Genomic DNA, 15,672 nt, shown 5'->3' on the forward strand with positions numbered 1-15,672 from the left:
ATAAAGCGTAACTTCGCACAAACTGCAGGGACCATAAATGAACATTCTTCATTTTCTCAGCTTTGGAACACCTTTTTCGAAATTGGGTATAAACTGCCAAACGTTCGAAACTACAGGTGCTACTTTCGAAAATTCATCCACTTGTCTTCAAAAATGTCGAAATTTGACCAGTTATGCCATTTCTTCGAAACTACAGGGACCAATTTCGAAATATATTTGTTTTCTTCTCCAATTCATTACACAGATAGCGAAGTCAATGTGACTGCCACTTCGTTCGTTAAATATTGAGGGATAAGTTTCGAAACTTGTGATTTGTGGTTATCCTTGTTCTTCACTTCGTTAATCAAAGAACAAAAATCGCTACAAAACCTTCGTTAGTTAACATCAAATTATCGTTAATAAGGCAAACCCATTTATCAAAAGCAAATACCCTTCCAAACTCATTATCAACCAAGGCTTCGTTACTAGACCATCTATAATTCGTCCTTAAACGATAAGTCTTCGCTTTTCAGTCTATAACCATCGACATCCATTCCAACTGTGAAACCTTCGAAATCAATATCACTTAACGAAGTCCTTCATTAACAAACAAAATCGACAATCTAAATCATCAAACTTCGCTTTTTAATCTTCTCATACGATTTCAAAATCGCAGACTTCGTTCTACATGTCTTCCCTTCCCAAATCGAGACTCCAATTTCGAATAGCAAACTCGTTAAACAACCACTTTGCTTTCCAAACGAGTTCTTCGCAAAGCCATATATTGACCTATAGCAAAGCCACTACTCACTCGACTATCACAAGTCGAAATTACCAGATGCATAGCGAACAACTCCAAATTACAATCACATATAGCGAACTCAAAAAAAATCAGCACACATCGAACACAATCCATAGATGCGAACACTCGATTGACTTCAAACCTGTCAAGTCGAGACTCCCAGGCTTGATGCTCGACTCTCAAGTATGAGATCAATTCCGTAAATTAGACTCTCAACCGCAATCCCAGATCTTCGACTCCAAAATCAAAACTCGACATCGAATAATCACGAATCCAATTTCTATTCGACCCAAATAATCGATTGTTCGACCATTAATCACGAATCCAGTTTCGATTCGTAAACACATACCTCAATTCGTTTCCAGACAACACGAACATCATTAACAGTCGAATCGAAAAGAAACAACACTCGAATTCGATTTCGATCCTAAGCAAACACAGTTGAATCAAATGTGTTTGACTGTGTATCATTAACTTCCAAATAATCGAATTCAATTTCAAATCCAAAACACATTCGACTCCAAAATCAAGTAAGCACAAACCCATTCGATTCCCAGTAACCATCGTTGGACCCCAAGCAAACAAACATGTTCGTTTTCAATCGACACCAAGTAAGATCAGTCAAAATCAAATTCGACTCCTATGAGAACAAATTGAAAATATGTTCGTCTACAAATCGGTCTTCAATCTTCGATACTAGGAAACGATCGAACAACAACAAACTATTTCGACAAATCGACAAATCAAATTTTGACTTTTGTTTATCTCGTTCGTTCCGATTTCGAACACTTGATTTTGGGCTTTTAAAAAAAAATGAAGTAAAATTTGAATTGTATTACAAATATACGGATCAAAACAAATTAATGAAATGGGCTTCAAATTTGGATCGATGAACAGTATCAGGTTGAATTTTTGGGTTGGGCTCGAAAACAATTGGATGAACAGTAAAAATCGAATGAACAGTAAAATATTTTAATTTGATTTTGATTTTTGGGATTTTGATCTAAACAAAAACAATTGGATCAATCAATGGAGTTGAAACGGATTTGATCCAATGAGGCAAATCAATCTAAAATTGAAAAACGCAAAGTACGAATCGAAATCATGGACGTTTTGGAATCCATTTGAGAATTTGTGATACCTTTTTGACGAATCGAGTTCCATTTTCAACAAACGAATCGAATTTAGAAGATCTTGGTTCTTTTGTTGGAATGAAAAAATCTCCAATTTGAACATTGTACCACCCATTATGCGAAATGTACAACTCGTTCTTCGTGTTCTTCGTCAAACCAAAAACATCTTCAAAAGAACCATCAACACTTTTGGGTTTTGACTTCAAATTCAATGCAACCTTTGGAGATTGTTGCTTTGGAACCCAAATTTGCTTCACGGATTTCGGCTTCACAACAACATTTGACGATTTTTGTGAGTAAACCCGCTTGTTTTTGCGATTGATCTTCTTCTTCTTTTTCTTTCTCATCTTTTTGCATCTTGAAGACTTGATTCCTTGAACAAACCCACTTTCCACAACTTCAACTTTGTAAATTTGAATCAAATCTTTTGGAGTTTGATACTTGTGAATTTCTTGGATCACCGGCTTCCGATAAGGAATCATTCTTTCAAACGAATCACAAGAACACAAAATATCATCAGTTTGAACTCCAATCGAGCAAAAAACTTTATCATCATAAGAATCAACTTGAACTCTTTTTTCTTGAACATCATGAACATCAAGAACATCATGAACATCACATTGAACTCCATTGTCTTGAACTTCAACAAACTTAAGAGCACGAAGATCATTTGGGTCTTCAATAAGAGAAATATATTTTTTTCTAAACAAATATTTTTCTTCTCCATTTTTCACTACCACATGTTGATATGGACCATGTAATATCAGCCAACCATTTGATCTCACAAAGTGGTTGAAATATCAAGCTTCCATGATCATCCTTCAATCCTCCATAAGAAACCATAGTTTCCCCAAAAATCAAACGGTTTAACACCAACCCATAATATTGATCTTTATTGACTTTGTATTTGATACCTTCAACGATCACAATCCAAGAATTGTACGACAAATTCACCGTGATCACAAAAACTTGAAGATTTCTAGAGAGAGAAAGTGATTTCGAATGGGTTTTCTAGAGAGAGAAAGTGATATAAACAAGTAATGGTATTTTGATACTGGAGCCACTAATCACATTTCTCCTGACTTGAACAAGCTCCATATTTCAGAAGAATACAAAGGGGATGATAAGTTGCAAGTGGGAAATGGTAAAAATCTGTGTATTTCTCATGTTGGATCCTCTTCTTTGCCTAATTTAAAATTACCAACTTTGCTTATTGTTCCTAAACTCACTAAAAATCTTTTAAGTGTGTCTAAGTTAACAAGAGACAATAATGTCTATATGGAGTTTTGGCCTAATCATTGTACTGTTAAGACCTTGCAGGGACAAACCATACTCAGAGGAGATGTTAAACATAATCTCTATCGGCTGCCTCATACCCTATCAAAACCTCCTTCAATGGCATTCACCGGTATCCGTACATCTCTACATGGATGGCATAAACGTTTGGCACACCCTCATAAGCCTGTTCTGCGTAAACTTGTGGCTTCATTTAATCTTCTTGTTTCATCAAATAAATTTCCAAGTATTTGTGACTCATGTCAACTTGGAAAAAGTCATCGTTTTCCTCTTGCTTCTTTGCATGTTACATCTTCTACACCTTTTGAACTTGTTTACTCTGATGTATGGGGTCCATAACCTGAATTTTCTTTAAATGGAAATTGGTATTTTATCTTATTTGTTGATGATTGCATAAAGTTTATATGGATATATTTCTTGTCCCATAAATCACAAGCTTTTTCTACCTTCTTACAATTTCGAACCATGATAAAAACTCAATTCAACTATGATATAAAGAGCTTACAAACAGATTGGGTGGGGAGTTTCGAAATATCTCGTCTTTTCTTCATCCAAATGGAATCATTCATCATATTTCTTGTCCCTATAAACAAGCACAAAATGAAGCTATTGAACGTAGAAATAGAATCATAGTTGAAAAAGGATTAACTGTTCTAGCTCAAGCTTCACTACCTCAAGTTTTTTGGGAACATGCTTTTAAAACAGCAACCTACTTAAACAATCGTACCATCACACCAATACTACATTACCAATCACCTTATCAAAAACTTTACCTCAAAGCTCCTGATTATGATTTTCTAAAAACTTTTGGCTGCCTTTGTTATCCTTTTCTCAGACCATATAATGCTCACAAAATTGATTTTCGTTCCAAACCTTGCATTTTTCTTGGATATAGTGCTTCACACAAATGTTATCTTTGTTTCCATCAACCAACCTCTCGCATATACATCTCTCGCTATGTTGTTTTCAATGAGGAGGTCTTTCCATACATCCCTCAATCTACTCCTTCACATCAGACCTCACCAAATGTTGACAATACTCCTACCATTATAACTCAAATAGATTCACTATCCTCAATCCAATCCTCCCCAACAATCTCATCCCATTCATCACCACCTTCCACCCCTAACTCGAGTCCATCAAATACTCCAATCATCTCATCTATGTCTCCCTCTCCCACTCCACATCATCAACAATCTACAATTAGCTCAAGAGCTCGACAAAATCCTTCTATTCCTTCTCATTATCGTCCTGTTGACAATAATCAACATTCTATGATCACCCATGCTCGCACCAACTCACTAAAACCAAAACTCTTCCATCTTTCCACATCTTCTTATCTTGAACCACAAACTTTCTCTCAAGCAAATAAGCACGCATGTTGGCAAATTGCAATGAAGGCAGAGTATGATGAACTCATGAAAAATAACACATGGTCTTTAGTTTCATGTCCCACTAATACTAATGTTATTGGTTGTAAGTGGATTTACAAGATTAAAAGAAAATCGGATGGCACTATTGAACGACACAAATCCAGATTAGTAGCACAACGCTTTAGTCAAGAGGCTGGGATTGATTTTTTTGAGACGTTTAGTCTGGTTATTAAGCCTACAACTATACGTCTTGTGCTCTCCATTGCTGTTTCGCAAGGATGGAAAATTCGACAACTCGACATTAACAATGCTTTTCTTAATGGCGATCTAATGGAGGAGGTATACATGAAACAACCAAAAGGCTTTGAAGACCCAAATAATCCCACCCATGTATGCTGCTTACATAAAGCTCTTTACGGACTTAAACAAGCATCAAGAGCTTGGTTTACAAAACTAAAGCAATACTTGGTTACAAATGGTTTTAGAGCGTGTCAGTCCGCTACATCTCTGTTTGTGCATATTTCATCTACCTCCACTGTTTATGTTCTTGTGTATGTGGATGCCTTAATTGTAACAGGAACAAATGCATCTCACCTTCAGAAGTTTATCAATGCCTTAAATCAACAATTCTCACTAAAAGATCTTGGTGACTTGCATTATTTTCTTAGTCTTCAAATACATCGACATATAGATGGTCTCTAAATTTCTCAACAGGCTTATATACAAGAAGTGATAAACAAAAGTAACATGGCGATGGCAGCTCCGATGACGACACCGGCTAATCCTCATCATCATCTTCAATTAGAAGGTGACCCATTTGAAGATCCAAAACTGTATAGACAGATAGTTGGTTCTCTTCAGTATGAAACAATCACACGTCCCGATATTGCTTACTTGGTTAATAGAGTTTGTCAGTTTATGCATGCTCTAACAACTAGACATTGGCAAGCAGTGAAACATATACTTCAATACTTAAAAGGGACTATTGATCGTTGTCTTCACTTCAAACCCACTACAGTTCCCGCTCTTCATGCTTATTCTGATGTAGGTTGGAATTTAGATGGAGATGCTAGTCGTTCTAAGTATGGCTTTGCTATCTTTCATGGTTCAAATCTAATTAGTTGGACATCCAGAAAGCAAAAAGTAGTGTCCCGGTCAAGCACGGAAGCTGAGTATAGGTCCTTGTCTTCCCTTTAGCTTCTTAGGTCTTATTTTTTTCCTTACTTTCCATACGTTGTTTTGATTCGATATATATATATATATATATATATATATATATATATATATATATATATATATATATATATATATATATATATATATATTGTTTTCTGTGTCACCTTAAGTTTCAGACCATCATCTAAAAGTCTAGATGCACCGATTTCTGGCAATAAATTTAGCACTTAGCTTTGTGACAATCCTCTTCCTATAAGGTTAAATGTTATACCTCCTCTAAAGGGGAGCGAGGCCCTATGTATACATCAGAATTCGACCTCCGCACCTGAGCCGTCAGCGTTTCAGCGTTTTCTTTCTCCCCTCCCTTCCCATATTGCCTCATGAACTTTTCTTTTTAATGTGTATAATATGCATTAAGCTTTGCATGTTGAAACATTAAACATGTTGAAGGAGTATGAGTTGGGTATGCGGACAGGAAAAAGTAATAGTTGAGATTCAGATTAGATAAAGTCATAACAAATTCAAATGACAAAATAGAAACATTAGGAGTTGCGGGGGTGGATGACGACATCATGAGGATGAGAGAATGGTGAAACGGACTGTGTAGTTTGGGAGAGAATGGAAAAACTGAAATGAATCATTGATCTAGCTAACTAAGATATTTCCACATTACAAAAATGATTTAATCTAAATGTTTTTTTACTTATGTTTTTGGTTTTGGATCTTTTTAGTTTACTTAAAGAATCAAAGAACTTTCATATAAATAAACGAGTCATTTTCGAGTTGAAATTTTCAACCCTAACCTTACCCGTTTAAGTTGCGTGTCGTATCGTGTCAACCATTTATTTAGACGAACTTTAGCATACTTAGGTGTTGTTTGTTTTTTCTGAGGCAAAATGTCTGCAGTCTGCGGACCATATCTGTAGACCTCTGCAGTAGAAGAGGTGGACCAAACGTGTGCAGTCTGAAAAAAAAAGATTGTTTGTTTTTTTAACATCTGTGAGTTATTAAAATAATCTGAAATCTAAATAAACTGATTTTTTAAACTTCAACGTGATTTTTTAATATTTTTATGACTTTGTTATAAATAATTAACGAATTCAGATCAACTTTTATGTATTATTATATAAAAATAAAAATAAAAATGATATTAATTAACGTATATATTTGATAAAAACAACAACTTTTGTTGCAAAGTTATAACTAAACATTATAATTAGCTATCAAAGAATTTGATACATAAATGGATGAAAATAAACTTCGATTTTTTCAATTAAATCCATTAAAAACGTATCATAAATATTTTCTCGAGAAATTGATGATACTGTATTAAATAATGTTTTACAAAATTTGGCAAAAAAATATAAGAATATATTATGATTTTTTTTTTCATATTCATATAAACAACTTCAACGACTATTATTGTAATAAATCTTTATTTATAAATTTGTCAAAAATATCATGTTTGTATCATCGAACGTTTTTTTTTAAGTTTTGTAATTTTTTTTTTTTCAAATTGTTTATCATTAATAAAGTTGGAAAAAATATAAATTAAAAAAACTTGAAAAATATAAAGATTTATATGTTTTTTTAGGCTAGAAGATGTTAGAAGACTCGGGTCCACATCTGCGTCAAGAAGAGGACATGCAAACATTTTTAGGCCTACGCATGATCTGCACGGCGCAGACAGTCTGCGAAGGCTAACGTCTGCACGGCACAGAAAGAAGAGGCAACACAAATTTACAGACAAAAAACAAACGCTATCTTAGATTTTGCCTCAACGTGCTTGTAAAGTTGTAGAACAAACCCAATTGGTTCTCAAACCGACGGGTTGAAGAGTGCATTTTCTAGTCTTCTACATTAAGATGAACAAAAGCATAGAAAAACAATTGTTTGGGCCCAGAAAATATATAAACGTCGGGCTGGCTCACAGTTGAAAGTTACTAAATGAGTTTAAGCCCAGAAAATCTCTGCAGCTATGGCGTTAAGTTATGCTATCTTATGATCTTATCTGCGGAGTCGTCCATCCAATTTTTTAGCGACCAGCCGACAACCATTCCGTCAATCGTCCGCCGTTTTGTTCATCTTCTCCGGTAAGCGATTTTGTAACCCGTAGTGCGATGTTAATTGGATTTTAGACGCGATTTGTTATGTTTATCTTTTCCGTTAAGTAATTTTATCAATTGAATGCGATGATAATTAGGTTTTAGTCAGAATGTATTCTGCTTGTTGTTTCCTGTAAGGAATCTTGTCAATCGTATGGGATGATAATTAGGCTTTAGGATGTGTTCTGTTGTATGTTCTCAGGTGAGTGAATTTAATTAGGTTTTAGGCGGGATGTGGTTAAAGCATTCTGTGAAATTATTTAGCTTTTTAATACGTGAGTTTGATCATGTAAAGTAGAATTCGAATTTGAATTTTGGAATTGAGAGTTTTTTTATTTTAATTATGGAAACTGATCTTATGTATCTGATATAGTTCCTGAGATGGTGTAAGGAGATTATGAGAAAAAGGGATCTGGTTTGGACACTATCTATCTAGTAATAAAAAGGGATATATATATATATATATATATATATATATATATATATATATATATATATATATATATATATATATATATATATATATATATCACGTAAAGAGGTCAAAGTTCTTTAGTGCCAAACCATTCAAATAAAGGCTTGTATGTTCTTGTAGTGGGTCAAAGTGGAAATCATCCAACTTGAACCAGATTAGGTTGTTAAAAAAGAATAGATTAGAAGACATGGACATATTCTAATCCAGCCTACAAAAGGTTTAGCACTTACACAATCAGCCTGTGAAATGTAATGAAATCAGTCAACAAAAATAAGTATTTTATGTTATATTTGATGCAGAGTTTTGAAGGATTCTTTGATGTTGGATTCCTCCTCCTGAAGTGTGCACATGGGTAACAGCGATTCTAGTCTTTTGAATGCATAAGGCATTCAACCAGATCCATAAAAAAATGTTCTGCGGGTCAAAGCTGATTAGGATCCCCAGTGTATAATCTCAGCTTCAATTCTTAGAAATGAACTCAATAACAGTATTTTTCAATTTATAAAATCAATTCCTTGTCATCTTTTTCTAGTCTCCATCTCCAGTAAGCAGTTTTCTGGTTTGATTCCAGTGAGTTTAATGTGTTTTCCCACTCACCATCTGTTTGTCATGTTGTTTGATGAATGATGAGATAACATGGCAAACAAAAATAAAATGGGATGGTGTCTATGGGTTTACAGTTTCTTAAATCAATAACCATTAGGATTTCTTCTTCACAGGTTCCATTTTAGTTTTAACTCTTCAATATCTTCCTGCTTTTAATATGCACATGACGCTTTCGATGTAATGCCTTAATGGAATTTTCTTTTGGGTTTCAAAAAAGACAACTCATTTGATTGAAAGATTCTCAAAAGTATTAACACCTGACCTGAGATGCAAGGTTCACTTGGAATGACACCATTATGCAGACGACTTAGCTGATGCTAGTGTATCAGTGCCTACATGATTTGTATAAAACGAAAATGACAAAATCCTTGTGGGGTGATAGTACATTAGTTTGAGTATATGTATATGTATATGTGAGACGAACTTTATAAAATTAGAAAGAAGAAAATCAAATAACAAATATGTTTTAGAAAAGCAATGCTAATTAAAGGTCAATGTTTCTTGATATCTTGATGTTCCAGTTCTAGACTATTTATACTTTGTTATTTATAATTAAACATTCATAATCTCTCATTAGATTGCTAAAATATGCTTTTAGATTTGTATTTTTATATATGATGACTGATCCTAGGATAGACGGTAGACACACTTGAAACCTAGGATGTTTATTTGGAATTTAAATATTATAATACATCTTTGAATATGATTATATATATATATATATATATATATATATATATATATATATATATATATATAATTTGTATTGCAGTTATGTCTTGTCGACTTAGAAAAAAGCCGAAGCGCATGCAGTCGGCTCATCTATGCGATGAGTTGATTGTTGAAATCTTCACAAGACTACCGAGCAAATCCCTCCTCCGATTTAGATCGCTCTCCAAATCGTGGTATTCTTGTATTGGTAGCCCTGATTTCATCCACATGCACACTTTTCGATCCCGACAAAAACTCCTAATAAGACACCGAACTCATAAAGAGAATGAAGAAGGTGACTTAGAAGAGTTCTACACATTACATCCACAAGACCAATTGCCATTGTTTCGCACACATGGATACAACGATATAACACCCGTACAGTTTCCTTCCACACATTCCAATATTATTGGTTCATATAATGGACTTGTCTGTCTGTTTGATTATGATGAAAAAAGTATTAGTCTGTGGAACCCTTCAATTAGGCGCAAACTAACCCTGCCTGATTGTCCTCGGACATGTTATTCTGAGGTGGGGATCGGTTTCGGTTTTGACCCGGTCATTGATGATTACAAGATTGTGTGTGTACCCGAACGTAATAGGAAAAAAGCAGGAAGATCTTTTGTTTATGCATTGAAGACAAACACTTGGCGTAGAATTGCTTCCGCTACGCCTTTGTTTAGTTCTGTGATGACAAAGCCATGTTTTTTCAATGGAGTATTGTATTGGTTGGGACACTATGATTTGACTCGGACCTATTATCTATTGACATTTGATTTGAGCACTCATGTTTTTGGCAGTATTGCATTGCCATTCAAAACTGTGCTATCTGTTGCACCAACACCCATCCAAGGTTCTATAGCTGCGGTTTCTTCGCGAGCTGCACCAACACCCATCCAAGGTTCTATACCTTCGCTAGCTGATTTTGCTAATCAGATTTGGTTGATGAAAGATGCTTCTTGGTCTGCTTTTTTGAATTTTAAAAAAGATCAAGTTAGGGCACATTTATCAAGTGTTTTGCAATTGAGCACGAGTGATGATCTTGTTTTCTACAGCTTCTGTAACGGGTTCCAAGTTTATAATCTTAAGATTGGGGAGTTTTCAAGACTAGTGGACTTCAATGGTGCTTATTTTGTATTTGATGTTATTCAGTGTCTCGAAAGCCTTCAGTTGTTAGGCATGGGGACCGCTTGTGAGGGAAACAAACTTACCTTTTCTTGAAGGAAAATTAACCCAACTTCATTAATGAATATATTAGATGATGACTATTCAGGTCTCACTTGTTTATTTCACTATTTTAATATGAGATGTCGACTGTACGTTTAATTTTTTTTTTATATTATAATTATACCTACATTTTAATCGATCCCAAGTCGACATTATAAATGTTTTCATGATTTTTTAATTCATAGGGCTAGTTTCCTTTGCATTTTAATCGATCTCAAGTCGACATTATAAATGTTCAAATCACATTGCGACGTGTACCCCCAACCCTTCTGTTGCTTATGTAGCAAAATATTTGCGGTTTGCATGATTGTTTTTTGGTTAACTTTTGTGCAAATATAAAAGGTAGACTCCAGAAACTTTACAAAGGTGTACTCTTTCAAAAAAAAAAAAAAAAAAACTTTACAAAGGTGTATGCAATTTATGTTAGGGTTGTCATTTAATTAGTCGATCCAATATTTTTTTGTTTGTTATTTTATTATTTTATATTTATGGCATGTGGTTCTTGATATATTGACAAAAAATAATTTATAGTAAGGTTAAACTTAACTATACAAAAAGAGCATTTGTGTTGTGGTTTATTTACACATTTAGTTTTACTCCTTGGCGTTTTACAATGATTACAACCTTGTAGTTAGTTTCGAAATCGAATAATATTTATGGCATCGTGTTTGATGAAAAGAGACATACAATTTTACATGGTTCTAAAAAGCACGCCATGGCGCACCTCAAGGCGTGTCATGGCGCGAGACGTGGTGTAGCCGTTACGAAAACGTCCAAGGCGGCTTTGTGAAGCGTGGCGCCCAAATAACTTGTCAAGGCGCGCCTTATCGCGTTATGACGCGAGTTTTTTTCAAGGCACGAGTTTTTTTGTTTTTTTTTTGTTTTGTTTTTTTTATCAGGCCTAAAATAAATGAGTTTTTGTTAATTCTTTTCTGTTAGATATTAATATAACATTTCTAAAAACTTCATATATTTGATAAAATTCAATAATTATATGATTTATATTTTTTAATGTATATAATATAGTCACGCCTTGAAAAACGTCATGGCTCGTCATTGCTTAACTTTTACCTTGCCGCCAAGTCATGCCTTACGTTATTTAGAACCTTGCAATTTCATAATCATGTTTGATGAAAAGAGACACAATTTTATATCCAGGTGAGTTGGAGTGTACATAAAACTTCATATTTCAACAGTACGAAGAACGGAAAACGTACTCTGATAAAATAAAGAAAAAAAAACAGTGATAAAAGGAAAAAAAAACAAATTATTTGTTTTAGACTTGCAACTTATCGTCTAAGCTACATAAAGATTGCAAAATGATCTCTAACGAATAGATGTTCCTTGTTTGATTATTTGATAAGATGATATGAGATTGAAATTGAGTTTCTATTTCTCTTTCTATTTGCTTGAATATGCAAGATATTTTGATTTATCATCTTTACTGTTGTTGTAAATCTGATTTTTCTATATTTGTCTGTTTGATTGGATGATGTTTGATTGTCCTTTTTTGTTTTTGTTTTTTTTTTTTATCTATTTGATTGAGTTCTTGTTTTGGTTTCCATTTCTGTTTGCTTGAATATGCAAGATGTTTTTTTTTTTTCCAGATTTTATGTTCCTTGTTTGATTATTTGATAAGATGATACGGGATTGAAATTAAGTTTCTATTTCTCTTTCTATTTGCTTGAATATGCAAGATATTTTGATTTATCATCTTTACTGTTGTTGTAAATCCGATTTTTTTATATTTGTCTGTTTGATTTGATGACGTTTGATTGTCTTTTCTATCTTTTTTTTTTTTAATTTTTTTTAATCTATTTGATTGAGTTCTTGTTTTGGTTTCCATTTTTATTTGCTTGAATATGCAAGATGTTTTTTTTTCTTAAGATTTTATGTATTTGATTGTAGATGGATGCTAATGTCATACTCCTTCCGTCCCAATATTATAGTCTATCTTTCCTTTTTGGTTTGTCCAAAAATAATAGTCAATTTCTAAAAATAAATAACATTTTTACCAAAATACTCCTTTATTATTACTTAACCAACTAAGCATTTAATGGAACATTAAATGCAAAGTAAGGACAAACTTGTCATTTTATTGTATAAAGTTAGTGGTAATTAATGTTTTCTTGTCTGTAGACAATAATATTGGGATGAAGGGAGTATTAGACATTGTTAAGAATGAGGATTTCTACCAATCTCTCAAGTTGTTGTTGCAAGCAAAGCAATAACAAGTGATAATGAAGTTGCTGCATATGATGTGTCAGAAGAAGATGAAATTGGAGAAGAAGATGGCGAAGAATTTTTTGACAATAATTTTCAAGTTCTTTCAACTTTTACTACTATGGAGGAAACAAATATGACTATTGATAACAATTGGATTGTGTCACAATTAGTGATCAAGAATGATTTTACACAAGAGTTGGGAAAAGATTCTTTCAAGTGTAACATCCCGACTCCCAGGTACAATATTTAATTAATTTATTTTCATACTTTCAGAGCAACTCAACTTGTTGGATGCCCCAACTCGCCAAGTAGAGGAGTTAGTTGGCCGTGTGATTCTAGAGTCTACTCGATGAGTCGGAGGACCCCGACTTGACGAGTAGGAGCTGAGTGAGAAAACCCTAATTTTCAGGGTTTCTGTCCTATTTAAAGGATCGTAAGCCCTTATTTCCACCTCCCTTATCATTCTAACCCTCTATGAGAAACCCTAATCGTGTCTATCCTTTTGTGAGAGAGAGAGAGAGAGGAGCAAACTTTGGGTGTTTTAGTGCATATTTGGAAGGAGAGTGAAGAGCATCAAGCCTTGGAACGAGAAGAGGCTTGTGGATCAAGTGTTTCTCTATATTAGCTTCAGTTTAGAGGTAAAAAGCTACCACCTTGAGCATTTCTTTTGATAGATATCTCTCTAGAAAGTTTTAGGGCTTTTTCCCCCTTATCTTGTGGTTCCTAAGTTTCTGGAGCTTGCCATGAAGTTGAGACTCTAGATCTGGAAAAAAGGAGGTCCCATGAGCCTAAAGCTCCAAGCTTTATCAAGCTTTGGGCAAGCCTCATGCATGAAATCCTTTATGGATCTTGTTTTTGCATTTTGAGCCTTAGATGCCATGCATGAACGTAAAACATGCAACTTTACGTCATAAGTGAGCTTTAGAAGTCTAGATCTAGAGTATGAGACATCACTTATGCCTAAAAAACGTCTGAACGAGGAAATGGTCTGAAGGGACTCAACAAGTCGGTAAGCTGACTCAACGATTCGGTTAGGGTTTTTCCCGACGAGTCTAGACGCGTGTAACTCGGCGAGTCCCTTAGCTGACTCGACGAGCCGGGTAGGGTTTACCCATTTTCAAGATTCGGGGTGATTTCGGTGAAGAATCAGGGTTTTCGGTCTACATGGGTTTTCGGTCTTCTAGACATTTAGGATCTCGATGAGTGAAATAGGTGACTTAGCGAGTTGAAGAGTCACTCGGGTAACACGACGAGTTGCTGGATGCACTCGACAAGTTGAGGTCAACATGGACTGTTGACCCTGACCGTTGACCTCGACTTTGACCAGGGTTGACCTTGAGGGCATTTATGGTATTTCGGGATTGTGACAAGTTAATCACATCATGAATATAGGCGGTTGAGTCGGAGCAGTGCGTGGGATTTATTTGATCTTAGCTTGTCAGTTCAGCATCCGAGAGGTGAGTCTTCTCACCATACCAATGGGTATAAGGCACCAAGGCCGACTCATTTTATGATATGTGGATTGTCGATTGATTATGCGTTATGTTAGTATGACATTTGCATGGAAGACCACGTGGGGTTCCCGTGGTAGTAGACTAAGGCCACATGGAGGTTCCCGTGACATTTGATGTAAGACCTTGGAGGGTTTCCATGGCATCCTAGTATATTTTCTTGTTTAGTATGTATAATATTTTCTTGGTAGTGAAGACCATGTGGGGTTCCCATGGAAGCTAGAGAAGACCATGTAGGGGTTCCCATGGCAGGAAGACCATGTGGCGGTTCCCATGACAGGTAGTTAAGGCCATGTGGGGGTTCCAATGACACTAGGTGTAAGACCCTGGAGGGTTTCCATGGCTTCCTTATATGTTTGTATGCATGGCTTATGTGATTTATGTAGCTTTATGGCTAATATGATATGTGTTATGTGGATTGTGTGTGGGGTATGCTTTGGGGGACTCACTAAGCATTAGCATACAGTTTGTGGATTTGTTTCTGGTACATCTGAGCCCAAGGGCAAGGGTAAGTCTTGATGGCGCGGCGTGCACTCTCTCAGGCATTTTTTTATGGGACACTCAGATGTTTGGAAAAAAATATTGTTATGGATATGAAATTGAAAACAATTGTATTGAGATTTCATGATTTATGGAAAAGTGTTTTGACTATTTAAAAATGAAAATTTTCTTTTGAAAAATTGGGTTGTTACAAGTTGGTATCAGAGCCTTGGTTTGAGGGATTCATGCACACTCTTGGGTGTGTCAAGACTCAAACTAAGGAAATGGTTAAACTGTTTTCAAAAATAAAATAAAAGTTAAAACTTTTAAGTATTGAAAAGAGGAGACCGCAACGTGCGTGATTGGCTGAGCTAAGTAAGTAGTTCCCCAATGTGTTAGACATTTTATACTGATATTTGAGCTATGATAATCGTATGGATCTTGCTATGTGTATGCTTTTAAAATTGTATACAGCTAGGAGCTTATAGCCTTAGAATGATTGATTTGTCCTTATTTCATGTTCCTCATTTTATTTGTGGTCCTAGGGTAGTATCTCTTAATAAAGTCTATTT

At 34.8% G+C, this 15,672-nt stretch overlaps 1 protein-coding gene across 2 annotated transcripts; it reads left to right on the forward strand.

Annotated features, from left to right (window-relative positions):
* The first annotated feature begins 7,583 nt into the window (after positions 1-7,583).
* LOC111906793 (putative F-box protein At1g32420) lies at positions 7,584-10,982 on the forward strand. Of its 2 annotated transcripts, XM_023902564.3 has the most exons (3): positions 7,584-7,852; positions 8,639-8,784; positions 9,718-10,982. In XM_023902564.3, the coding sequence occupies exon 3, from the start codon at positions 9,720-9,722 to the stop codon at positions 10,875-10,877; it is 1,158 nt and encodes a 385-aa protein (XP_023758332.2). In that variant the 5' UTR covers positions 7,584-7,852; positions 8,639-8,784; positions 9,718-9,719; the 3' UTR covers positions 10,878-10,982. The 2 variants fall into 2 exon arrangements, with proteins under 2 accessions (XP_023758332.2, XP_023758334.2); XM_023902566.3 differs by lacking the exon at positions 8,639-8,784.
* The last annotated feature ends 4,690 nt before the right edge of the window (positions 10,983-15,672 follow it).

This window comes from Lactuca sativa, chromosome 4 (genome assembly GCF_002870075.4).
Source record: "Lactuca sativa cultivar Salinas chromosome 4, Lsat_Salinas_v11, whole genome shotgun sequence".
NCBI lineage: Eukaryota > Viridiplantae > Streptophyta > Magnoliopsida > Asterales > Asteraceae > Lactuca > Lactuca sativa.